This window comes from Cnephaeus nilssonii, assembly GCF_951640355.1.
Source record: "Cnephaeus nilssonii genome assembly, chromosome: 2".
Classification (NCBI taxonomy): domain Eukaryota; kingdom Metazoa; phylum Chordata; class Mammalia; order Chiroptera; family Vespertilionidae; genus Cnephaeus; species Cnephaeus nilssonii.
This window is the reverse complement of record NC_137073.1, coordinates 71,232,825-71,258,524: the sequence shown is the minus strand read 5'-3', so window position 1 is coordinate 71,258,524 and position 25,700 is coordinate 71,232,825. Positions and strand designations below refer to the sequence as shown.

General features: G+C 34.5%; 1 protein-coding gene across 5 annotated transcripts in view; it reads right to left on the bottom strand.

Annotated features, from left to right (window-relative positions):
• SSBP2 (single stranded DNA binding protein 2) overlaps positions 1-25,700 on the bottom strand; it is a 225,800-nt gene that overhangs the window by 8,106 nt on the left and 191,994 nt on the right. For 4 of the 5 annotated variants that reach the window (XM_079793538.1, XM_079793541.1, XM_079793539.1 and 1 more), the window contains 7 exons: positions 21,466-21,514; positions 17,338-17,373; positions 15,273-15,327; positions 13,999-14,069; positions 10,793-10,871; positions 7,982-8,010; positions 1,176-1,274 (listed from right to left, as the gene is read on the bottom strand). In XM_079793538.1, coding sequence (XP_079649664.1) covers positions 1,176-1,274; positions 7,982-8,010; positions 10,793-10,871; positions 13,999-14,069; positions 15,273-15,327; positions 17,338-17,373; positions 21,466-21,514 — 418 coding nt within the window. The remainder of the gene's footprint in view (positions 1-1,175; positions 1,275-7,981; positions 8,011-10,792; positions 10,872-13,998; positions 14,070-15,272; positions 15,328-17,337; positions 17,374-21,465; positions 21,515-25,700) is intronic. The other variant, XM_079793540.1, reaches the window with a different exon arrangement.

Here is a 25,700-nt window from a genome sequence, read left to right as displayed (position 1 = left end):
AAGGAGGGCCGGTCTTATCCCATGCAGAGGCGCTAGGTCAATAAGTAAGAGTCCACAGAACACCCAGTTTTGGGTTCCATTTGGAAAGCACTGTTCTGTGCAAAAGTGGGTAAGTTACTAGCCACTGCTTCAGACTCTGATGGTGTCTCCTCTACTAAAGGTTGAATTAGGCCAAAATGAGGGTAGCTTTTCCTTTGGATTCTGTTTGCAGTTTGGTAGATCCTCCATAATCAGTTTTAGAGATGGCGGTCATGTGCGGAGGCACTAGCCCTATGACTGTGAAATTCGTCTGAAATCCTTTCCGCTGTGTTCCAGTCCCGTAGTTCTGAGCAGAGAATGTGCAGCAGCAGCAGCAGCAGCACCTACAGAGCTTTTGCACCTTCAGGGTTGCCCAGCCCCACTCCTGGGAATTCTGGTTCACTAGGTCTAGGGAGGGTTCTGGCAAATTCTATTTTTAAAAATCCTATAGATGCTTTTAATGTGAAATATTAGTTTAAAAGTCATTGTATTGTATAATAACACCTTGAAAAAAGACACCACATTGTCTTTTTAGTCTCACCAGTGCCTAGCACAGCCCATTGCACATGCTCAGTAACTGTTTATTAAATGAACAAGTGATTTCTATTGCTTCTCTTTTTGTTCTTATCTACCTCTATGGAGGATGAATGATATTGCCTTTGCTTAACACTATACTCACACTAAAAAAAAAAAGCTGGGTAGCCAGTTTAGGTTAAATGTGAAAAACAGGTTAACAATGTAAAACCAGGGAGTGAGGTCTAGTGGAGTACAGACATCTAGATAATTTTTAGAGCCTTAAGGACAGACAGCACTAAGCACAGACCTGGGTTTGCAGTGATCCCAGACATTTTAGTAATGGGAGAACTTACAAAAACTATCAAATATGCAACCTAATTCCAGTGTGTCCCTGATGGTGGATGTTCTGTATGAGAAAGTTAGTATTATAATTTTTGTTTTTGTAATTATGTACATGGGAGTAAAAAAGAAAAAGTTTATTTAAAAAAATTTTTAAAGAAATTTCACTTCATTTTCTGACTTTTAAAAGATCAACCTATTGAACTCTAAACAGTTGTAATAATGGCTGTATGCATTACTTCTAATAGAAGAGCTTCAGAAATAAAATCTGGATATAATAATGTAGTCAAGGAAATACTTACACTCTCACTCTGAAAAGGATTTAAGAAATTTCCCCCCATTTCGCTATCATCCCTTGGAGTGCCCGGTTGATTACTCAGGCTCATATTATTGGGAGAGTTCTGTAAACAAGATTTAGAAAACAAGGCATTGTTGAAGATTTTAATTTCCCTCTTGCATTGTACTGTTTCAAAATTGGAATCTATAGCAGCATCTCTACGGACAAAGCCGACTTGTGATTCTAATCTTAGAGCATGTTTTCTGGTTCATTCTTTGAACCTTGACAAGTACTAATGCTTTCCCAAATGAAAATTAAAAAACACACAGAACACCCGAAATAACCCACCACAACTCTTTTTCTTAGTCTCAGAATCAATATTTATTCAATTTCCCACCCTCAGCTTACAGAGTTCCTAGAACTCTGGAGAGTTTAAAAAACATTTCCAGCAGGGGCACGATGAAGAGCCAACCTACTGATCAGACATGACGGAATGACACCTTCTCTTGGTAATTTTATTAGTCAAACGTCAAAAGATCACCGTTTTTATAAACATTTCCCTTTCATTCCACATACGGTTTGCACAGTAACACTATTTTAACCATGATTTTATATGAACCATAAGGAAAAAAAGAAGATAGTTAACAACTATAGTTAAGAACAAGAGAAATACCTTAGGACCTGAGAATTCAATATGTACTTTTAGAGGAAAAGAAGGCTCCGAGATGAACCTGCTTTAGAACCTTTTTCTACCATTAGTTTAAGAGATGATTTACTTTGAAACGTTCCTTTAAGATAAAATGGCTGATATTAGCAATCTAATCAAACACTAAGCAGTACATCACTTCATGTTCTATTTAAATTTGCTAGTCTAATTATTACCGTACAATTTTAGCCCTGTGAGGTCGTCTGCTACTCCACATCTAGAGGAAATACGAACTGAATGGCATTGGCGTACAAAGCACATTCACATTCACACAGTAATGTGACTGTGACTGTGACTGAGGGACTTTCGAGGTCCAATTTACAGACTTGTAAAAAGAAACTTCAAGGTTAAAATTTTTAATTTTTATTTCAAGTGAGAGAAAGATTTAATATTTTTTTCCCCTAAGCCATTGACATTGTACGCTGTTTTTGGCTGTTTAAAAGAAAATTACACTGAGGATTGGACTTAACTCAAGACAAGTTATGTCATAAAATTTAAAATTGTATGAGTGAGAATGTGTGCTTTTTTAAAAATAAAGCTAAGCTGCAGAGCAGACACAGGTACAGGAACCGGTGGCGTTCCGCTTTATGTTGTCCTGCTGTGCACCCCACACCAGCTCGGGAACCATGTTTAATAGCAGAATGAGAACTCTTTTTTTTTTCTTTTTAAATGAATTCTTCTTTAAAAATGTTAGTTTTCCAAGTATATTGAAAAGCAAATCTACATTGAAATGAACATGGATAACTTGATTTCCAAAACTACTCACAAAAAATGTGAGTAAAATTTAATGAAATGCAACTAACAAAGCTATACTTACTCATGATTAAAGTTACTAACTAATCAACTATATTGGGAAAGTGGGAATGATAATGCTGACTTAGATAAAAAATAAATGTAAATTTATACAAATATTTTAAGATTTACCCCAAATCTAGGTCTTTTTGGTGAAGGCAGATTTCTGTCATTTCATATATATGGAGAAATGGATAATCTTAGAATAAAAAATAATCTAGCATCTATCTAAGGGTATGTGAGGATGCACCTGGGAGCTGAAGACTTCTACATATTCAAACAAATCTATGAAATGTGCCCACTCCATTCTAGTGTAACACTCACATCCCCAGTAGCTCCTGAGGTGCCCCAGAGGAGAAGCATATCTGATTGAGTCATGGCGTTCTGAGACTCTGCTGCACTTGCGCCATATCTCATTTCTTGATTTACAATTTTGAAAGTTTATCTAACTTAAAATCTGATTCCTGACTCAAAGTGTTGATTTTAAAATATTTGAAATTTGAAAGTAATATTGCACTACTATTTAAATATCTAGAAAATATTTAGAAGAATATTTAGAAGAAATGTTTTAAAAACACTCCCAGTGTTATCATTTTTGTTTTTGGCTGTTTGCACACTTTTGTGTGGGGTTATATAAGAACACCGAGAGGAAGATTAAAAGGACACATTCAACATACAAAACTGAACTAATATCAGATCTCTGAAACCTACTCCTTTCTAGTTCACTGGGCATGTTTGAAAATCTTGAAATCTTTTTAAAAAATCTGAAGTAATCTCTACGAAATGCTGCAAAAAACAACAAGAGTTTCTAACGGGGGGTCTTAAGGAGATTGTGCTGTCCATGATCACTGAGCGACATGATGAAGATGAAGTCACTCAATACAGGCACCTGAGGAACAGCCAAGACCGTTCCAAACACCAGGCTGGAGCAGGTCATGAGGGCGGGTGGCAATGAACTGGGTGTATATTTCAGTTAACGGTAGGTATGTTTGTGTGCAGTGCTCAGGAGACTTTATCATAAAGGCAAGAATATAATACACAAAAAGGGCTTAGGTGGGTCAAAAAGGCACTCCAGTTGCTTAAGCATATAATTAGGGAGTACAGAGCACAAAAGAATACAAGCAACATTTACTTTTAGCAACATTAGGCATTTTTGGTTGCATTTGCTACTTCAGTTAATGTGTACTTTATTCCTTACTTATACTCTAAGAATTTAGCTTCAAAAACTATAGTTAAAATTACATTAATGCCATTTTCAAAGGATTTTATTTCATTCTCACTCACCTCACCCTTTTTTTCAAACTGGAATGCTTCCCCTACTTAAGCTATGACATCATATACAAATGCTATTTTAAGTATTCATGTGCCTGTGCGTGGGCTCGCACACACCCAGTTTCTTCTGGCTAACCCATTTAATTCATTTAGCTCTCTCTTCTGTGATTTTTACCTTGCAAATATTCTTCCATATCATCTCTTAATTAGTTAGTTATTGTTCCTTCTCCCACCTATCCCCAGAAATTGCTCCAAAACTTTCAAACTGCTATTTAAAAGGGGAAATCTTGTAGAAATTTGGGCTCTGTCTATAATTGGAAGAAAAGAATATTGACAGTATTCTAAGCCCGTTGGAAGTGAATTTTGAATTGATTTCTCACAGGCAATAGCAAGGCTTATAGAGTGTCATTTTGACTCTGCCATTTGCCCCAAAGAACAAACTGCCAGTCCTGGTTCCCCCAGGGGGTTAAGTGAGCAAGAACTCAGGCTCGCAGCTGAGATGATGGCAGAGATCTGTAGTTTTTTTTTTTTAAGGTATTATATGTGTAGTTGTTAATGGGCAACCCTGCAAATGGTGTGGAATATTGAACTGGAACTAAGGTTCATGAGGTTAGAAAGCTTCAGGTAGGAAAGATTCCTTTGATAATTTATTAAGCATGACATGATCAGATTGTGCCTTCTGATTTTTTTCAAACTAAAAAATGTAAATGTTAAGTATCTTAATGTGAACTGCAGAATTTATTTAGGTGAATTCCTTCTAAGAAAACAACCATATGCTCCTCTCTAACCCTAACTCCTAAGACAACTCCAAGGCATAATAGCTTGGTTCCACTGATTCAATGAATGACTCCTCAGTTGCAAAAGGGATGACAAGAATTTCACTTTTCATTAAAAAAGGCTTCTAGCCCTAGTTGGTTTGGCTCAGTGGATAGAGCCTCTGCCTGCGGACTGAAGAGTTCTGGGTTTGATTCTGATCAAGGGCTCATGCCCGGGTTGCCAGCTCGATCTCCAGTAGGGGGCGTGCAAGAGGCAGCCAATCAATGATTCTCTCTCATTGATGCATTCTCTCTCTCCCTCTATCCTCCCTCTCTAAAATCAATAAAAATATATATTTAAAAAAGGCTTCTAAATTAAAGGTGAATTCTGCATTATGAGAAAGATGCATATAAGTTTTACTAGGTAATCCTCAACTAAGCAAGAGTCATGTTAAAACTCTTTGTTTGGAGCCCTGAGCTCATTTTGCCAGTGGAACAGTGCTGTCAAAGGGGAGTTGACAGTGTGGGTTCCTAGCCTTGTTCACAAAAGGTAGCATAATGAAAAGGAAAACATTTAGTATCTGTACAGTGCTTCATAGCCCTTAGCATATGATTCTCAACAATTTTATGAACTAGGTAAGAAATGAACTACAAGCTCTACCTCTTATTTTAGAGCGAAGAAAGCAAAGCCTAAGAGAAATCAAGTAACATGTTGCCACCAAAACTTGTAAGTAGTAGAACCAGGCTTTCTGATTCTCAATTCAGAATCTTCACCTTACATATAAAATGCATAAAAAATAGAAAAAGAATTGAAATGGTACTAAAAAACAACACTTAAAATGGAATAAGAAATTTAAAAAAATATATGTAATATTGATGCTTGATAAAATACAGGTTTAATTGGGGAACTGGGGAGATGTAGCTGGAGACCCTAAGAGGGATTTTGAACCAAACTGCTAAGCAGTAGTGGTCAAGATTATCTTCTGATTCACAAGCAAGGGTGTCTAGGAAAAGAATAGGATGGGAGGGATCAAACCCAGGAAAAAGGCAGAAAAGCGTTTTGTGCGGCACTTGGACAGCGTTGGAAAGGAAGAAGGTGGGAAACTGAGTTGGTGACAATGTGCACAGCTTGGAGTAAAAGACAAATAACTAGGCAGTGAATGGAAAGAGGTGGGGAGAAAAATAATTGGGGTGGGGGTGGGGGTAATACACATGATGCTGCTGACTAGGGAAAAGGTGACTGGAGACATGACAGCCCTGGGCAGGTTGGTGCAGGAAGGAGCTGCTTAGGAGCTCATCTGAAGGTGGATGCAACTAGTCATTTCTAGTGCATTGCTAAGTGGCTTATAGATTACTTGGAGATGACGATTATGTTAATTGAAATGTATTTGAAAAAGTTTTTCCTTATTGTTTTTGTTTGGTCTCCTTAGTTATATTGAGCTTCCGGAAGGCAGAGACCTTACCTTGTTTACCTTTGAATTTTGAGAGCCTAGAAGAAGGCCTTGGCAGCACTGCTGTTTACTGAATGAAGGAACAGCTGCCTAAGTATAAACCACTTGAGGGCAAAGATTATGTTTGTCCTTAAAGAAGTCTATCGTGTCTCCCCACCGTGCACAAGGCAGTACCCAGTACACAAAAGTACACAATGGGTGGCTCATGGATGCTTAAAGAACAAGCAATACCTCATTAGGCAAGAGAATGTGATCAGCAGCATTTTTTCCCAGGAAAAAATTTGTCTCTGGGAATGGGAATGGGAAAATAAGCATAGAAGGAACAGCAACAGACCTGATATGGGGCAGATTAGAAGATGGTATTTAATTTGTCCTTATGGCGCACTATTTAAACATTTCAAAGTACTTAATAAGTCGCCAAGTACTCTCCAATATATTTAGAGTTGTTTACAACTATCTAATGTACAAAGTTACGGGCTGCAGTGGAAATTTCAGAAGATGGCCTTAAGTAGTTCGGATGATCCCACTTTTGTGTAATGAAGAATCCTCGTTAGATACGAGGGTGTGCTACTGAAACCTAACGTTAGAAATGTCGCTGGTGACCACAAAGCACCGTTCGGCTAGGATCAGTGGTTAGGCACCGAAGGGAGCGGATGTCATCACAGACATCGAACTGGTGAAGGAGCTTCCAGAGAAAAGGCCCTGCTGGAGCTTTACAGGGACTCTGACTTTGAAAACGGACTTTTGAAGGCTTACCCAATACTATTTCTCACAGAAGTAAGCTCGTGCCGTTATAAACATTTACCTGTTTTTAAAAAAGAAAAAGGCCTTCCTGATTGATCCTAGACACGGACATCCAAAGTGTATGTGGGACATATAAGCCAGATGTGTAGGTGTAATGTCAGAATGCCAATTAAACTCTCTCTCACTCTTTTTCCTTTTTAGCTTGAAGTATTTAAAAGGTTTTGCAGCTCAATCTTATTTTATTTTCCTTGGCTTTGGGAATTTCACATTATTTTACATGAAAATAAATTAGAAGTAGAATTAAAAATTTAAAGTCATCCTTTAATGAATTTCTGTATTGATATAAAGTAGACTTCTAAGAGTCATTCTAGTGGTAGTTAATAATTAGTTCTTATCAGCCATTCTAAATATATTTTTGATCCACAGAGAACTATTTTAAATTCATCATGACCTAAAAAGTATTTAGGTACTCTTCTTCAAAAAATATAAGGCATCTTAGCAAAGGATTAATTTTAGATACTCAAACTCTTGAAGAAAAATGCAGACACATGCTCTTTGAAGGCTTACTTTCCTACTTGTATTACTATAATTTTCCTCTAATTATTTTCATACTCTATTTTGGGGAACTAGAATAATGATTGGGGACATCAGCATTTCCTAAGGAAGGTTTGAAAGACAAATGAGATGTATAAACACAATGGCCTTATAACATATAATAATCACTTTTTCAAATTTACCTCTTCTCATGTTTCTATAGACTTCTTTACATTTTTAAAAAATTACTTAAATTATGTCAGTTTGCTTTACAAATATATAATAACATAACATGATTAAATTGGCTATTACTTGGGTATCCATTAATCAGGGATAGTGCATACTGTAAATGAACCTTAGCATGGTTAGGAACATTCGTGAAAGATTCATATTTACCCTATCCCACAGATTATATACATTAATATTTTAAACTTGCAGTTAGTTAATTATATCTCGCCTTCTACTTTCAAACTCTTGTTTAAGAATAAAATTCATAAGGTGACTCTAATAATCTTAATGAGAATTCTATGTGAAATAAAATACAGACAAAAAACAATACAGAATACATAGTACCCACCTTGGAAATACTGTCCATATCTCCCGAGCCTGAAACAAAGTACAAAAGAAAATAAAAAAGTCTTTATGAGGTACTGATTTCATTTATAAATTAAGTACTTCTTTAATATGCAAACTTTTGTTGTATTTTCCACTGTACATCTCCTGAATTTTTAATCTTAAAAAATTCATTTTTTTACACTGAATGGTAAGTATCATTTGATGGTAAATACACGGAAGAGTTGAACCTCTAGTTCCTAATCATTTAGGAGTTTTTCTGTTTGTAATGGCAGCATAAAGGAAACAATTGTTATCATAAATTCCTGTTAGTAAAATAATGGAGAGATTTATATATACTACCAAATTCAAATTTTTATTATGTATGTATATATGTGTATGCTTTTAACTAGAAAGCAAGAGAGAAATCTCTAAGTATATTTTGTGACATTATGCTTCTAAATCTGATAAAATATAAAAAGGACATTTTCAATAACACACAACAAGATTCTGAACCACATTTTAGTACAATAACCAAAAGCAAAGTATTTTAAATATATCACATATTTGACAGCAATCAATATTCATAGCAATCTATCAAAAGTAAAATGTCTTCAAAATATAATATTATTTTATTTTGATTCTTGGGAGAAATGAATAAACAATAATAATTTCTTATTTAAGCAATGGAATCATACATTATACTTACTGGCATAAAGAAACAATAATCAGATCTTTGCCCCAGTATTAGTTTTATTTTAAACTAGAGGCCCAATGCATGAAGTTCATGGTAGGGGGGAGGTGGCGGGGATGAGGGGGGAACCTCAACCCGGCCTGTGCACTCTCACAATGCGGGACCCCTCGGGGGATGTCTGTCTGCTGGTTTAGGCCTGATCAGCAGTCAGACATCCCTCTTGCAATTCGGGACCCCTCGCTCCTAACCTCCCACCTGCTCACTCCATACTGCTTGGCTTGCTGCTGCTTATGCTGCCATGGAGGCGGGAGAGGCTCCTGCCACCGCTGCTGTGCTTGCCAGCCCTGAGCCCGGCTGTTGGCTGAGTGGCACTCCCCCTGTGGGAGCGCACTGACCACCAGGGGGCAGCTCCTGTGTTGAGCGTCTGCCCCCTGGTGGTCAGTGCGCGTCATAGCGGCCGGTTGTTCTGGTTGGTCCGTCGTAAATGTTGCTGGGCTTTTATTATATAGATTAGTTTAACAATTAATCTTCCTGGCATAAAAATATTATAGTGTTTTATAGTACAGCATTCAGTCAACAGTCACAAATAAAGTTAGGGCTTATTAACATGATTAATTTATAAATAAGCAGATATAATAGCTAAACACTGAATGTACATGTGCAATTATGCACATATATAAATATGCACAATAAAGTTCATTACATAGGTGATAAGCCACATGCCAAGCATATGTGAAGCTCTTCTATAAATTCTATTGTAGTGAATAATATAATTGAGAATGCTTTAAGACCAAATATCATCTTTTTTTGTGTGGTTAATTCTCTAAATTAAAAGATTGGAAAGTAAATTATTTTGCAAGAAATTAGAAACTAAAATTCTAGAATGGTACTGTCCGGTAGGACTTTGTGTGATGAGGGAAATGTTTTCCTGTGTTGTCCGTTATGGTAGCCATTAGCTAGATGTGGCTCTGTGCACCTGGTACGTGGCAGTGCAACTGAGGAACTGAACTAGTATTTTATTTATTTTTAATTTAAAATTAAATAGTCACACATGGCTAGTGGTTACCATAATTGGACAGTGCAAATTCAGACTTTGAAATATAGGCAAAATAAGTATGCATCCTTTAAAGCAGAAAAATCTACCAATGCATTGCAAATGATTTTTTGATTATTGAGGTTACATAGCTTTTCAAAGTATCAGAGGAGGTCATTTCGTGACCTTGGTGGGGGTGTGAAATCTGTGTATAATCTAAGTTACTCATGGGCATAGTTTCTCCATCTAAGTAAAAGAAGGTCCATTTTCAAAAGAAAAAAAAAAAAGATCACAAACCTCCACGTCCATCAGCAACTCTTACATTAGTTTATAATAATGGTACTTAAACACATAAACATAGAATATGTATTTTTTTGGTTTTGCATTTGGCCTGCCTATACACGTGGGCTCTGTGACCTAGTCAATTTTGTACCATTTGTTTCTGTCTCTCACTATTGTGAAACTTTGTGTTCACCTTACAGATACTTGGCTTCGTTTGGCACGAAGGCATTGTTTACGAAGTAGGTTTTCAACCAGTAGTCACACGACTTGAAATCAGCTCTATCACTGAACACACACACACACACACACACACACACACACACACACGCAAAAATGTGGACAGTTTTCTCTCTTAAGAGAATCATTCAAATTATCCAGAATATGATACCAATTTTATTTTAAATAGAGACAAACATTAAAATACAGATAAAAGTTAAGATCCTTGCAAAGAACTAGTTGCTCTGAGATTGTATCTATAGACTTTTGGAAACAGAGACACCTGTTGGGAGGATACTGCCGTCCTGCAGGCAAGAATGCATGATATACATGTCCAAATCAGCAGTGCTCCTTTTATCACTAAACACCCAGATTTGATAGGTTAAAGGAAATACCTGTAAATATGAGCTAGGTTAGAACAAATCTCACATTTCTGATTTTCAATTCCTCTATAGTCATCATAAACAATACACTGTATATTAAACTATCAGGAGAGGTAAAAGGTGAAGCATTTAAAAAATGAATTTCTGTACACAGAAGAACTTTGCAAACTGTAATGCCCACTATGTAGAATGAAGGTTTTGTTTTGAATTTATTTGTAATATCCTTACCTAAAGAGCCATTCATGTGATGTGACTCCATTCCTCCCAATCCACCCATGGGTCCATCGGAACCAGGGCCCATTGGAAACTATTTAAAAAATGAAGAAAAAAGCGATGAGAACATTGTTTATATCAATGTTAAAATATCTGTCTTTAACATTTTAAGATAATTCCACAACTTATTTTTATTTTCAAGTTATAGAGATTATTTTCCTGGATATTGTCCAGCCTTATAGTCTCTAACTGACTGCTCTACCTCACCCATCTCATACTCTCTCTGTTTGGATCTTCAGACTAATTCTTGTTCAGAACCACATTTTTCTTCTTCAGGTGTCCTCAAGCAGGGAGCATATACAGTCAGTGCAAAGGATAAACATTCTCTTCTATGCTAGTGCCAAATTGTGCTATTATGAACAAGAGGTGATTTTTATGAAGTTGCTAAGATGATTAATACCTTATTAATAAGAATGATCCAACATTATTATACCAACAATAATTTTTTAGCAGACAATCTATTTTTGTTCAAATGGACATAAGTAATTTCATCTTAAAGGTTAAATACAGGGCATGGCAAAACTAGGTTTATTGTTGTTCGTATAGAAAGTAATACAATAATTAATAAATCATAATGCAAGAATAAACGCTGTGTTTTACGTACTTACAACTGAAAACCTACTTTTGCCCCGCCCCTTACATTCAGCTCCTTGGGGAGAGCTGAATATAGCTAATTCTCCTTGGCAGTCTCAACTATGTCAGTTCAATGACAATCATTCTACAGCAGTTATAATTAACATTTTAAAAAGCAGTGGCATTAACTTATTTTATTTTCAAGTGAAATCTTACTTTAGAAGCCTGGTAAAAAAACAGATGTGAACAGATGTGCTGCGGCAGAGCTGGTGGTGGCGAGCTCACGGCCTGCCCACTCCATCTTTCCCTCATCTCCCTGAAATACTTTTGAGGAAACTCAGATCCCAGTTTGAAGATAAGCTATCCATATTATCTTATTTTTACAGTAAAGACAACCTACTGAAAACATTTTGCTCTTAAAATTTCCCATGCCAAAAGCATTTCTTCCATGTTGTATGGTAGAGAATACTGAATGCGATGTGTGCAGGTGTATGTGTATTTATGTGTGTAGATCGGGCAGCGGTAGCTACTAATCACATGGGCTTTCGGGGGGAAAACAATTCCCCTCAGCAGATAACCTGTATACCATCAACTGTGTGGAAATAAGATGGCTATCCATCATCTATGATGATACAGATTACACGTTATACATTTTCTCAAAATAATGTCAATTCTGTTTCCGAAAATTTTGTTACCTAAAAGCACATGGATTGATTTTTAGTAAACAACTTGGAATGTGTATGCCTTAACTGATAAGTCAAAGAAATTAATTTTGAACTTACAATTGCTATTCAGCCTTTGTCAAAAGCATGGTTCTGGGCTTAGAAACCGGTGCTGGTGAGGCCAATAGTCCAAGGACTTAGTTTGGTCTTTTTATTTGGTCCCCATAGACTATAACTATATGTACATGAAGCACATAAAACTCCAGGCCTAGCCCTCAGCAGGAATTTTCTTTTACTACCTCTGGCTGAGATGAATGACATTTGAAAAAGTGACATGTTCACCTACTGTTCTTGGATCTCTTATCTTTGGATGGAGTTAGAGATCCAGAGTGGAACATACTTGGATGATGTCAGCTTAGCTGCCCCCAGAAATGTCTTCAGTACCATATGCTCTGGGTTTCCTCCTTTGCTCCCTCCCTTTCAAAAACCAAGTTTTAAGATATGAAATTGCAGTGTAAAAATTTTTCTATTTTTTTGCTGAATTTCTAAAATGAACATTGTTCGTTATCATATTCAGTATTCTTTAAAATATCTGTGAAAACACATTTAGACATAATTGATAGGAAATTGTTTATTTTCCTGAAAAGCAATTTATTTGATGCTATAAAGAGAACAGTGATAACTGGAGGCAGTACTGCTTAACAGGAACAATATGCAAGCCACAAATGTGAACTTGCATAAGTAAATTTAGATTCACTAGCAGCCATGTTTAACAAGTAAAAAGAAACAGGTGAGGATAATTTTAACCCTTTGCACTCGCTTGCTTTTTTCTCGATTCCTTTATTCTACTCGGGATTTAATTTTTTAAATACCCCAGATTTTACAAAGCGCGGCAGTAGAATAAAAAACTGGAGTTTCTTTTCATACAAACTTATTTATTTGGATTTTTTTATATTTCAAATTATTGATACATTCAAAGAGTAATTTGCACTTGACATCCGAGTGCAAAAGGTTAATAATATATTTTATATCAAAATTATTATCACTTCAACATATAGTCGATATACAAATTTTAATGAGATATTTTACATTCTTTTTTTATACTAAGCACTCAGTGTGATACTGACAGCACATCTCCTTTCAGACTAGCCACTTTCAAGTACCATCCCTACTGGACAGATTTACAGTTTCCCTTCTGTCTTTACTGCTAGGAAGCTCTATTATAATAATTATTTCATTCTCAGTTTTCAGTACCTATGAAAATTCCTTTATGCCTTCTGCTTTTTCTTTTAATTGAACTACCCTATATTTATTGTACATATCTGTGTAGTAACTACATTCTGTTAGAAATATTTTTTGTTAACATGTAGGTCTTGTATCATAGATAAATAAAATATCATTTTCTTGTAAGTTTTTGTGGAAAAAATCACAACCATATGCTTTATTAAAACATCCAAATTCTTTCAGCAGAACTGCCTCAGGTCCATATTTAAACTCCGGATTTCAAAATCTAGAGAAAAATAAGTATATCCAACTTCCTTATTTCTTGTCAAGTTTCTCAGGATAAAAAAATAATAAAATATGATCACAATGAAAAAATTAGTAATGCTAAAATGAGGTAACAATTATACATTACCTGTCATTTTCAAATAGTATTAATTATTAAGTACTTGAGATAAAATAAGACTATACACCAACATTTTATAGTTAAATAGGTTTACTTTTACATTTAAATTATATTGATATGAAATATTTTATATGTTATATATTGTATTTTTTCAACTCAGAACATAGAATTTTATTTTCTTGATATCCAATAAGCACCTGGATTATAAAATATAAACCTTAAAGAGTATCCAAGAAATGGAATGCACTAAGAGTTTGTCTTCGGATACATTACAAAATTTTTTTAAAATTCATACTTACATTAGGCCTGTTAGGTCCAGGAGGTACTGCGTTCATTAAAGTATACATGTTGTCTCCAGAGTTGGTTGAATCTGAAACAAAATATTACTTAATTAATATCTTTCTTTATAATCTATATCCAACTCATCACCAAGTAATAATCGAAGATGATCTGGACACCGAACTATTGTCTGTGTCCATGGACTATGCATATATGCATATAAATTCCCCGGTTAATGGTTAATCTCTCCCCACCCACTCTTACACCCCTGCCTTCCCTCTGAGATTTGTCAGTCTGTTCCATGCTTCTGTGTCTCTGGATCTATTTTGCTCCTCAGTTTATTTTGTTCATTAGATCCACATATGAGTGAGATCACGTGATACTTGTCTTGCTCTGACTGGCTTATTTCACTTAGCATAATACTCTCCAGGTCCCTCCATGCTGTCTCAAAGGTAAGAGATCCTTTTTTTTTTTTTTTAATACTACTGACTACTATTCCATTGTGTAAATGTACCATAGCTTTTTTTATCCACCCATCTATTGATGGGCACTAGGGCTATTTCCATGTCTTAGCTATTGTAAATTGCACTGCTATGAACATTGGGGTGCGTATATTCTTTCTGATTGGTGTATCAGGTTTCTTAGGATATATTCCTAGAAGTGAGATCACTGAGTCAAATGGCAGTTTCACATTTAATTTTTTTCAGGAAACTCCATACTGTTTTCCATAGTGGCTGCATCAGTCTGCATTCCCACCAGCAGTATTAAATAATGATTACAGGAATACTCGGATATTTTAGTCAAGAAGATTAAAAAAATTTTCCACACTACATGGTAGATCTATTAGCTAATTAATAAATATCTACATATATGCAGGATAAATAATATTATAGGTACATGTACATCTATCTTAGTAAGGTAATAGATTGGTGGGTCAGATTTGCTATATTAAACCTAATGGATCCATGCATTTCATGTGTTAACTTATGCAGAATTTTTCTAAGTTTTGAGATTTGGTACAGTCTCAAGGAATCTTTTAGTCAGATAATTATTGGACAATTCATACAGATCAATACAATTTGCATCCTGATTATATGTTACCTACATAACAGAAATTTTCTAAATGCTTAAAGCAATTGGACAATAAGGTGTTTAAGAACATGATTTCTTCCTATGCTACCTCTACTCTATTCCTTATCCATCAATGAGACAATGAATACTACTAACTTTCAGAACAATTTCTCTATTTTATTCTAATAATCAAATGCCCATGTGGCCGGTGTGATTACAATACCTGCTGGACTAGGCATGATGGGTGTTCCTGGTGGCCCTCCACCTCCCGGAGGACCCTAAATAATTATACAAAATTTCAGTAAAAATAAGGCATTTAATTGAATAATATGAATAAACACAGAAGAAAAGTTAGACTTATTTTAATAGTAATACAATTTGAAAATAACAGAGACAATCAATTTTCCCCATAATTTATTTTCTTTTAATGTACAGTCATTTTAATCTTATGCAAAATATAATTCAGTTTAAGTATGTTGAGATTGTTTTGACAAGTTTCCCAAAACAATGAGCCTGTAAACTGATTTATTATTCATGACTTAATCACACCAGGTATAATGAGGTTAAGGAGAAGCCATTTAATCAGGTTTTTACAAATCCATAAAAGAGAAGTAATTCATGTGTATTTGTGATTTAGTTTATTGTAATTTTCTCATGTTTTGTATCCGTGGCTCTTATAGGAAATTAACAACCAAAAGCTATTTCTATGTTTAAGAAATAATTGATTCTATTTCTTTCTTCTGTCAGTATCAACTGTAAACCTCCTGGAGCATTGCACCTTCATCTGTCATATCACATCCATCAGAAATGAGAGGCAATGCTGACTAACACTGTGGGTTACTAAGGCTGCAGCCACACAATCCACCTGAAACGGAGATTAGGTAATTCTAAAATTATTCAGTAATTTCAGATGTACAGTAGTCAAAATAACTAGTAAGTGGCTAAAGTTTCACTTCATTCTGAGTGTGCAGACAGAGTCTATTGATTATTTCAAATGACATATGTAGTTGCTATTTAATAAGCAATTTAAATTTCTATTCAAATAAACATCTTCAATTTCACAAAACTACAAGGTGTCCCAAAATGTGTACACACTTTGAATAATTATTAATTCCAATAGGTGAAATCTGAAAATAAAAAAAAAATCAATTGAGCTATTAGCTATTAAGTGTGTATACATTTTTTGGGACACCTCATATATATATATCAGGCTTATTCTTAAGTGATTTTAAGAAAAAATAGGTTTTATCCCATTTTTCTTACTTTCATTTTTGTTTCATAGAAAATGTGAAAAATATGAGGCTTGTTTAGTTTGTATAACTTAAGGAAACAATGAGCACAGGTCCAATGCGGCGTGTGCTTTTCACTATATTCATACCACACTGTTTTCATGGAGGGTCAAGTACTCCTTTTTCCTACTCCAGTTAGCCACCACTTCTGAACATTTCTTCAGGAAAGATTTTCCTTTTTACAATTTTATCCTTGCTTCCCTGTAAGGCAGTCCCCCTTAAATACAGGGTGGGGCAAAAGTAGGTTTACAGTTGTGAGTATATGAAACACAGAGTTGATTCTTGTGTTATTATTTATTAATTAATGTATTATTTTCCATATGGACAACTGTATACCTACTTTTACCCCACCCTGTGTTATAATGGCCTTGAGATGCAGCAAGGATTATATTGTAATGATTAAAAGGTCATTTGCAAGTTCAAGAGCTCATGTAAAATCTGCTCATTTGATTTGAGGTATATATGAATTATTTAAAAAATGTAATAAGTCCTAAATGTTAATAAGAAAAATAAGTATTTTAAATTTCTAAGAATGAAATAATAACTTAAAATATCCCTCCTCATTACCAGTCATTTTTTTTTCCTATTTGGTTATCTTTGTGATTGGGAGAGTTAAATGCCTTCTTAGTCTTTGTGTGTGGGAAGTGGAGAAGTAGGGGTGTAGATTATTCTCCTGAAGAACTGCAAATTCAAGCATATCATTGTGTAACTGGGGAAGGCTTTCTTCATGATTGGGCAGAGTGTATTGTACAGGTTTACAGAAACATATGCTAAAGTAAGACACAGTACTCAGGGCAATCTTGGCCAGATTGATAACTGTTTCACTAATGAACATCAACATATGTACTGAGGTTGGCAGACGAAACAACTCAATACAAATCAGATGTTCACATCTTGGCCAATACACAGGGGCTCTTCTTAACATCTGGACAACAATTTCATTGCCCAAATAAAACGTAACATCAATTCTTATGAGCAAAGAAACCCAAATGTACTTACTACATAATTCCCAGGAGATGCTGAGGAGTATGGTATCTGGAACATAAACAGGACAAAAAAAAAAAAGAAAAGTTTGATTTTTGTGACAGTATGGAGAATGACCTAAAATGAATCTATTTTCTAACTTTTATCAAGTTGTTGTTTTTTAAATTTTTAGATAGTTTTTTTTTTTTTATTTCAGAGAGGAAGGGAGAGGGAAAGAGAGACAGAAACATCCATGGGAGAGTATCATTGATTAGCTGCCTCCTGCACGACCCATACTAGGGATCGAATCCGTAATTCAGGCATGTGCCCCAAACGGGAAGCGAACTGTGACCTCCTGGTTCATAGATCCGACACTCAACCACTGACCCACGCCGGCCGGTTCTATCAAGTTTTAAAATGTATCACAAAGGATAGGAAAGGATAAAGGCATTTTTATCGGAGTGCTAGAAAACTCAATAAATGCAATAGTTTCTTGAATTTACAAAAAAGAGTAGACTTTAGTCAAGAGGAGTTTAGACAGAATTACAGCTAGCTTTAAGTTATATTGGTTTCAGGCCAGTTGTACTCACTGCTTGATACTAATGACACAGTTTGTAATTAGAAAGATATATATTTGTGCAGCTAAAAACCAGAAAGCAGTTTTTTTTTTTCAAATTAGTAGCTTTTACAGATGCAACTTCTAATTTATGTGTATTCTGAGATACAGTGTTTTTTGTTCTTAAAGACAGGTTTCAGGGTACTACATTCATGCAATACCTAATATATAGACCTCATCTTTTCCCCTTTCCTTTATAATTAACACTAGAAAGTATTATAATAAATGCAAAAGATCTTATTACTATTAAGTCTCCAAAGACTACTAATTTGTGAGGACCAGACATAGATAACAAATTCCCTCTTTCTCTTCAAATTAAGCTCTGAACTAAGTGCTTTTCTAGAGATTAAAAGATGTCACTATAACATTGCTATGATAATTTTAAAAATAAAAACTGGAAAACATATATAAAAATAAATTAAATTCAAATATTTTCTTTCTTCACACAAGCTGACTCGCTCACTTACACGAAGATTCTGCCCACCCAGAAGAGGCATTTTTGCCTTATTCTGAATAACTTTCTATCTTCCTGCAGTCAGACAGCCAGGGCCAGAATACTAGTAGGACCTTTAGCATAGCAAACAGAATATAGTGCCTGTACCTGTAGCCCTCCTTCCACCCCAACACCTTCCATATAATTAAACATAAAAAGAATATGAAACCATAAGTAAGCAGAAGGCAGTACAACAAAGCTATGGTTTTCTGTTGGTGAATATATCTTTGATTGGGGAACTTTTTAATATTGTTATTTGAAAATTCTCTCCTCATTGACTGGTGTCCTTGATTTGCCTTAAGCACAGACCATGTTCTCTGAGGCCCTTGGTTGGTCTGCCTATGGGTAACTTGGCACTGCAGATGGCCATTGCCAGAGTGCCCAGCATCACTGATGATGAGTATGACTTCCACTGTGAGTACTGGGCAATAAACATTCACTCAACTCGGTGAGTGAATACAACTTTGCTCTCTTGGGCCCCTGTGAGTTCGTGACCTACTGTCCATCCTTTGCTTTGTATTATTTTAAACTTGTGCATCTGCCATCTTCAAGGACCAACTTATCCACTGGCTCCAACTTTTATCTCCCTATAACTGGCTCATGTTCTTCCCCTCTCTCTACTGCCTACCATTTTCCTAAGCAATTTCAAAATACACGCTAACCACCAATCTTTAGCATTTACATTTCACTGCCTTCCTTTATAATATTTCAATCAAAATCTCCTCCCATCACAATTCCTCCATGTTTACTAAGTCCATTTTCCCCTATTAACTTACTAATAAATTGCCTCTGCCCCTCCCCATGCCCCATCAGCATTTTTTTTTCTCCAATATCTTAAATTCATTATCCTAAAGCCTACTTTGTTAATTTCCACTCTCTAGCTACCTTTTCTGTTTTACAGTAGGGATTTCCTGGAAAGAAACACAAAACAAACTTGACAAGGTCCAAAATGTAATCATGTTATCCAGCTTCAATCTAGTCTTCATGAGTATGTGGAAGCATTTTGGTTCAGCCTTTATGGAAGCCCTGAAGCATTTCAGTAGTATGCCAGTAAATCCTGCAAACTCCTGGGGAGGTGGGGGGTTGGGGGTGAGGGCCCATGTTGTAGTCAATTTCTATGGTGTAAATATTCCCACATGGCAGATTTCAAGCTACCAGTGATTGACAATCAGCTCACAAAATTCCTGAACATTTAACAACTGACCTTTGTGAGCTGGCTCTCATGATGATTATACCATCCTGAGTTGGTACCTTCTGTCATACATTAAAGGCATCAAATTCTTGCTATGCCTTCATCTTCTGATCAATACTTTATTATTTATAAATTTAATTTTTTTATCCATTTATGTCTGGTAGAAAAAAATACCTTTCTGTTTGTTTCCAAAGCTAGCCTCTCCTGACCATCCCATTTCTCCCAAGTCCTTGCTCCTTTTATATTTTTATTTTTTCCCTCTTCATGGCTCCTTCAAATAGTTAAATATAATAAACATTTAAAAATACTTAAAAATCTATCTCATCTAGTTGTTCAATGTATTTCCATTTTTACCCTGTTGAGCTCTTTGATTTTGGCTTGTCTTGCTATTTCTACTTTATATTCTTTGATACCCTCATTAAAACAAAAGGAGCATTTGGGCTCCTACCCCTAGCATTCTACTGAATCTGCACTCTTGAAAGTTACCAGCAGTATCTGACAGCCTAGTGTGAGAGAAATAAAATATAACAACGTAGATAGAAGTATTATGTGTTACAGAAGGTGTATTTGAGCTGGGCAGCTGAGACTTACAGAGAGTGGGTGACCACCAGAAAGACAAAGAACAGCATTAAAGATGGAAGGAAGGAAGGAAGGAAGGAAGGAAGGAAGGAAGGAAGGAAGGAAGGAAGGAAGGAAAGAAGGAAGAAGGGAAGAAAAAAGAAAAGGAAAAAATGTGAAAGTGTAGTTTATTAGGGAAATGATTATGTGATTTATTTTTATTTTTATTTATTTTTTTGTTAATCCTCACCCAAGGATATTTTTCCATTGATTTTTAGAGAGGCTAGTAATATAAATTATTTTTTCTCTCTAAAAAGATGCCAATTACTTGAGAAGAAAGTGGTTTTTGCTTTAGAATAGTAATGGATTTAGGATGATTCTTCCCATACAACACACACCTCACTTTAAATTTTCTTGAAGTTTAAATTAACCTTATACGTTGACCAGTTTCATGGTGATTTGGCAGTAAGGCCACTGTTAGCCAATGAAGGCATCTCAGTGTATATTAGAAAAGGCATCCCCTCTGGGCAGATGTTCATAGACTTCACAAGCTGTATTTCAGTCTCTTGCTAACTCTCTTGGTTCAGGCACCTCTGTGAAGTGCACACACTACACATATATACACAGCAGACCTCGCTCACATAATGAAGAACACAAGATTTCAAAGTCAAGAAGGAGAAAATCTGCAGGATCATTAAATAAAAATCCTATTTATTTTAAGATTGTAAATTTAATTTCCAACCTGTGCATACTTTATGTGACATTATTGAGAGAAAAATATTTGTGCAAACCACTGCCACAAAACATGTGAGGAAAATCCCAGATAGATGTGTAAGGATGGTAATTTAGACCACAGGCCCAAGACAAATGCACACTTGCTTCCTGGGGAGCAACGGAGCAAACCTAGGTGTCACTAGTACAGAAAATATAATCACAAGAACCCTGATTGAGATTGATCTTATCTGACAACTTAGTGATTATAGTTATTTTAGAAGATCAAATCATTTCATAATAAATCATTTTACATAAATCACATCATTTTATAGGTTTCTGTAGTATACTTAAATCACACTGTTTGTTTTATTTTTGAAGGTCTGTTAATCTATACAGAATGCTTGTTTACATTAAACCTTAAGTGAAAAAATTACAATTATGAATATTTAAAAGAATATACAAGATGTATAGTTCTGAATGATTACCTTTTAAAAAGATTAATATAATCAACTGCAGGTCTTTCAAAAGCAACAGACTTTTGTTGTTAAATGCTCAAAAGTGCAAAGAAAATTTAAAAATACATATACTCACTGAATTGGCATTTGTTGGGTTTGGCCAAGGTCTGCCACCACCTGGACCCCTACAAGACAATACGATAAATAAAATTTTAACTATGCTTTGAATGTTTCACAATAATACCATGAAATATTAACATTTACAATACAGTCACCAGGAAGTTCTAGTGATAAGAACATTTTTTACTTTTCCTGAGAACAACAAAAGCTATAGGGATTGCAAATTATGAAACAATTTTATCATTTCACAACACAATTTCTTTCCAAATCAAACTACTTTTAATAAGCCCAGTTTCACTTTAATATTAAGTTCAGTTATTGTAATAACCACTAAAAGTTGTGATCACCTATATCAGTAAATATATACATATATTTAAATCATTAAAAAACAACTATTGAAGTAAAAAGTCTTAATTATGAAATAGATACTATAAAATATAATCTTGTAACATCAATATAAGTACCCCATGTATCTCATTAAAAATAAAAATAAAATTATTTGTAAAATATCTAATATATAAAAATGATTGTTAGTTTTAAACTACAAATAAATGTACACAAAAGTGTCTAAATTTTCCCTCTTTTAAAAAATCAGATTATCACATATTACATTATACATTTATATATCAACCTATCTTTCAGTGATAATGACAATTTAGTTAGTATTAAACAAGAGAACCCCATTTCTTGTTGTAATAATTGTAGTGGAACACAGTGGCCAGAATAAATCTTGGGGAAAATAGGAGGTAACCTATACCAATGTATGTCAATATATTACTTAATTTTAGGGTGAAGAATGATTTATATTCTATAGTCTAAAAGAACATCACATTTTTAAGACAAAATTAATGCCTAACTCCGAAAGGTTCCTTATCTTCCTGCTTTGGTATTAAGTATACCTGAACAAATACTGCCTGATAAAAAGTAGACTACTGACCGTTAGTCCTCTGTAATTAGGGTCACTAGAAATTCTCCCCTCTAATCACAGTGAGAATTTTTAACTAAGAAAAAGTCCCCTTATTCTTATTCTGTGGCTTGTAAATTCTACCTTAATTACTTTTCATATGGTTTGTTTGATGTTAAATAAAATACGATAAAGAACTGAGAAATATTTATCTGAAAACAACATAAAAGTATGCTATATCCACATAATGGCAAAAAATTGTATACAATTATGTTATATATTATGTTCAAATAACAACTGTATGAGTAATGTATATTTAAAGTAAAATATTTTATTTGTTATTTTACAATTTGTTTAATGTTATACTAACATGCTAAATTAAATGTTAAACATTTTACTTAATTAAGTAAAAAATAACAATTAACCAGTTAACTGCCACGATATTTTGAATTTAATTAAAAAAGGTCCGCCACTTGCGTCTACAGACACTTATGGCGTACGAATGGTTAAATGACATTAAATTAGATGTTAAGTTTATTATAAGTAACAGAATACTTCTCATACATTTCAATTATTTGACAAATACCAATCTAATCTCATGTATTTCATATTAAATTACATTTTAATATAATTGGTTAAGTATTCATATGAATAAATTAAAGTTCCCCAACTTTACCATTGCATTTGAAAACATTTTAAGTTTCATAAAAGCACTAAATAAAGTGGGGGTTACAGTAGGGAGTATTTTTAGTAGGACAACTACTAAGCTCAGTCATTCCCAGTACTTTTGAGGGCCACCAGTATCATCAAGAAAATAATCAACAATCTATAACATAGGCATTATTTCAAATAAAATTTCATTTAAAAATAAAGAGAAAAATGGAATTGAAAAAGTCCATATGTCTTAGTAAGGGTATGTGGATATTATAAAATCAAAGCAACCATGATTACCATGCATAAAATTCCTCTTTTGTTTTGTAATTCAGTCATTTTATTTCCAGATAACAACTACACACACTTTATGATTCTGTAAGATATGAATAGAACAAGAAGGTCTAGAGTCTTTGAAATACCTCATTTTTTGTTTCTATAAATACCAAGGTATACAACATCGCATTAGAAGTGCTTTAATGCTGAATCCTAAATTCTTTGGGAATTTGTAAAAAATGTAGTTAATTAAAATATATAGTTTCCTTTAAAAACAATCTATAATGCATTAAAAACATTTACATTAGTTTATAAATTCTACCTTAAATTACTGAAATTGACATTAAGTTTTTACTTCTAAAGATATAACTAGTTATAGAAACAATGAAAGTATATATTATTTATTTATTTATTTACTTATTTATTTATTTATTTATAAATATATTTTATTGATTCCTTACAGAGAGGAAGAGAGAGGGATAGAGAGTTAGAAACATCGATCAGCTGCCTCCTGCACGCCCCCCACTGGGGATGTGCCCGCAACCAAGGTACATGCCCTTGACCGGAATCGAACCTGGGGGCTTTCAGTCTGCAGGCCGACGCTCTATCCACTGAGCCAAACCGGTCTCGGCAAAAGTATATATTATTTAATTTTTAGATGATACTATGAATAATTTATCCTGAGTTTAGAGCATAAAATGTAAAAATTATATCAGAATAACCATATTTTTTGGAGGTGACCAACTTTTTAAACAAAATTATTAAAATTCTGTTTCAAATGGTGTTTTCTTCAATAAAGAGATAAAGTTGCTAGTGAAAATACAGTATTTAATTACTTTAGTGACCAGGGTTTGGTATTTTTCATTGTCATTAAACTTTCATGGCAAACAAAAAAAGTGATAAGCTAAAGAAAACTCATCCAGATAATGACTCTCTGGCAGGTCTCTCCTGACCCAACATTCAAGTATCTTAGACTATTAAAAACGTAGCTTAAGTTAACACTGTTATAATGCCATTTCTTTTAATTTTTAAGATATCCAACATGTAAAAAAGTAAAATGAAGAAATAACAGAAACACTTGTCAAAACACAGTAAGATTTATTTTGTTTAAAAGATAATAAATTATGAAGTAAATTTCAATAAAGTTTACCCTATTGAGTATAATGGAGATAATTTTTTTAAATGTCTCTTTAAATTCACTTTGTTGGGGCCAATATCAATACAAAAATTAATCTCTCTGGTTTGATCTTCCATACATGAGAACTTTCCCTGTTAGAGGGACATATATACAAATGTAAACACATACATATTTACACTTCATCATCCTTGAAGGAATCCTAATTTACAGAAAACTAAAAATGATGTAGGACCTTGAATAAAAGTCAATAGTAACAAATAATGGAAATTTGAGTCTGTAAGGCTTAAAGGTTCTTTAAACATCAGAAATTATATAAGTAGTAACATATTATATAACAAAAATACTTCAAAGTATCTGGGTATATTTAAATGAGAAATACAAATTCAAAGAAACAAAAATAATTATATTAAAACTAGAGGCCCAGGTATGACATTCGTGCACTGGGGGGGGAGGGTCCTTCAGCTTGGCCTGAACCCTCTCGCAGTCTGGGACCCCTCAGGGAATGTCCACCTAAGCCAGCAGGTGGATATCCCCCGAGGGGTCCTTAGCGCTGCCTTGGAGGCGGGAGAGGCTCCCGCTACCTCTGCTGCACTCGCCAGCCACGAGCCCGGCTTCTGGCTGAGCGGCGCTCCCCCTGTGGGAGTGCACTGACCACCAGGGGGCAGTTCCTGTGTTGAGCATCTGCCCCCTGATGGTCAGTGTGTGTCATAGCGACCGGTCGTTCTGCCGTTTGGTTGATTTGCATATTAGCGTTTTATTATATAGGATTTTCATCCATATTTTTAGTCTTCATACTCTAGGGAATTAAATGTACCCCTATATATCTATATATCTATTTAAGTATGTGTAATAAGGGAACTAGACAATTTAAGCAGCTGTTTGGGTCTCATAATTATATGTGTGTATTTAATTAAAACAAAGAGTCCTAAAATATTATATATATTCTTAATATTTAATGATAATTCTGGATTGATCATGGTATTAAAAATGTATATTCCTTAAAAGCTATTGCATTTTAAAGTCAGAATCTCAGGTAGGTAAATTTTATATATATACCTAAATCTTACTGTTAAGAGCTTCAGCTTTGATATCAGCACAAAATATCACTCTCTCCTTTTTGCAGCAACCATTAATAAAGGCTAAGCCTTTGAGGGACTTAAGAAAAGTTAGACTTCATGTATATCCATTTTTACTTTAAAAGTGAAAAGATGTGATAGGAAAATTTGACCTACTTTTCCCCCTTGTTCTGTTAGTTTTCAGTCTGGCTGATACCCACCTATTA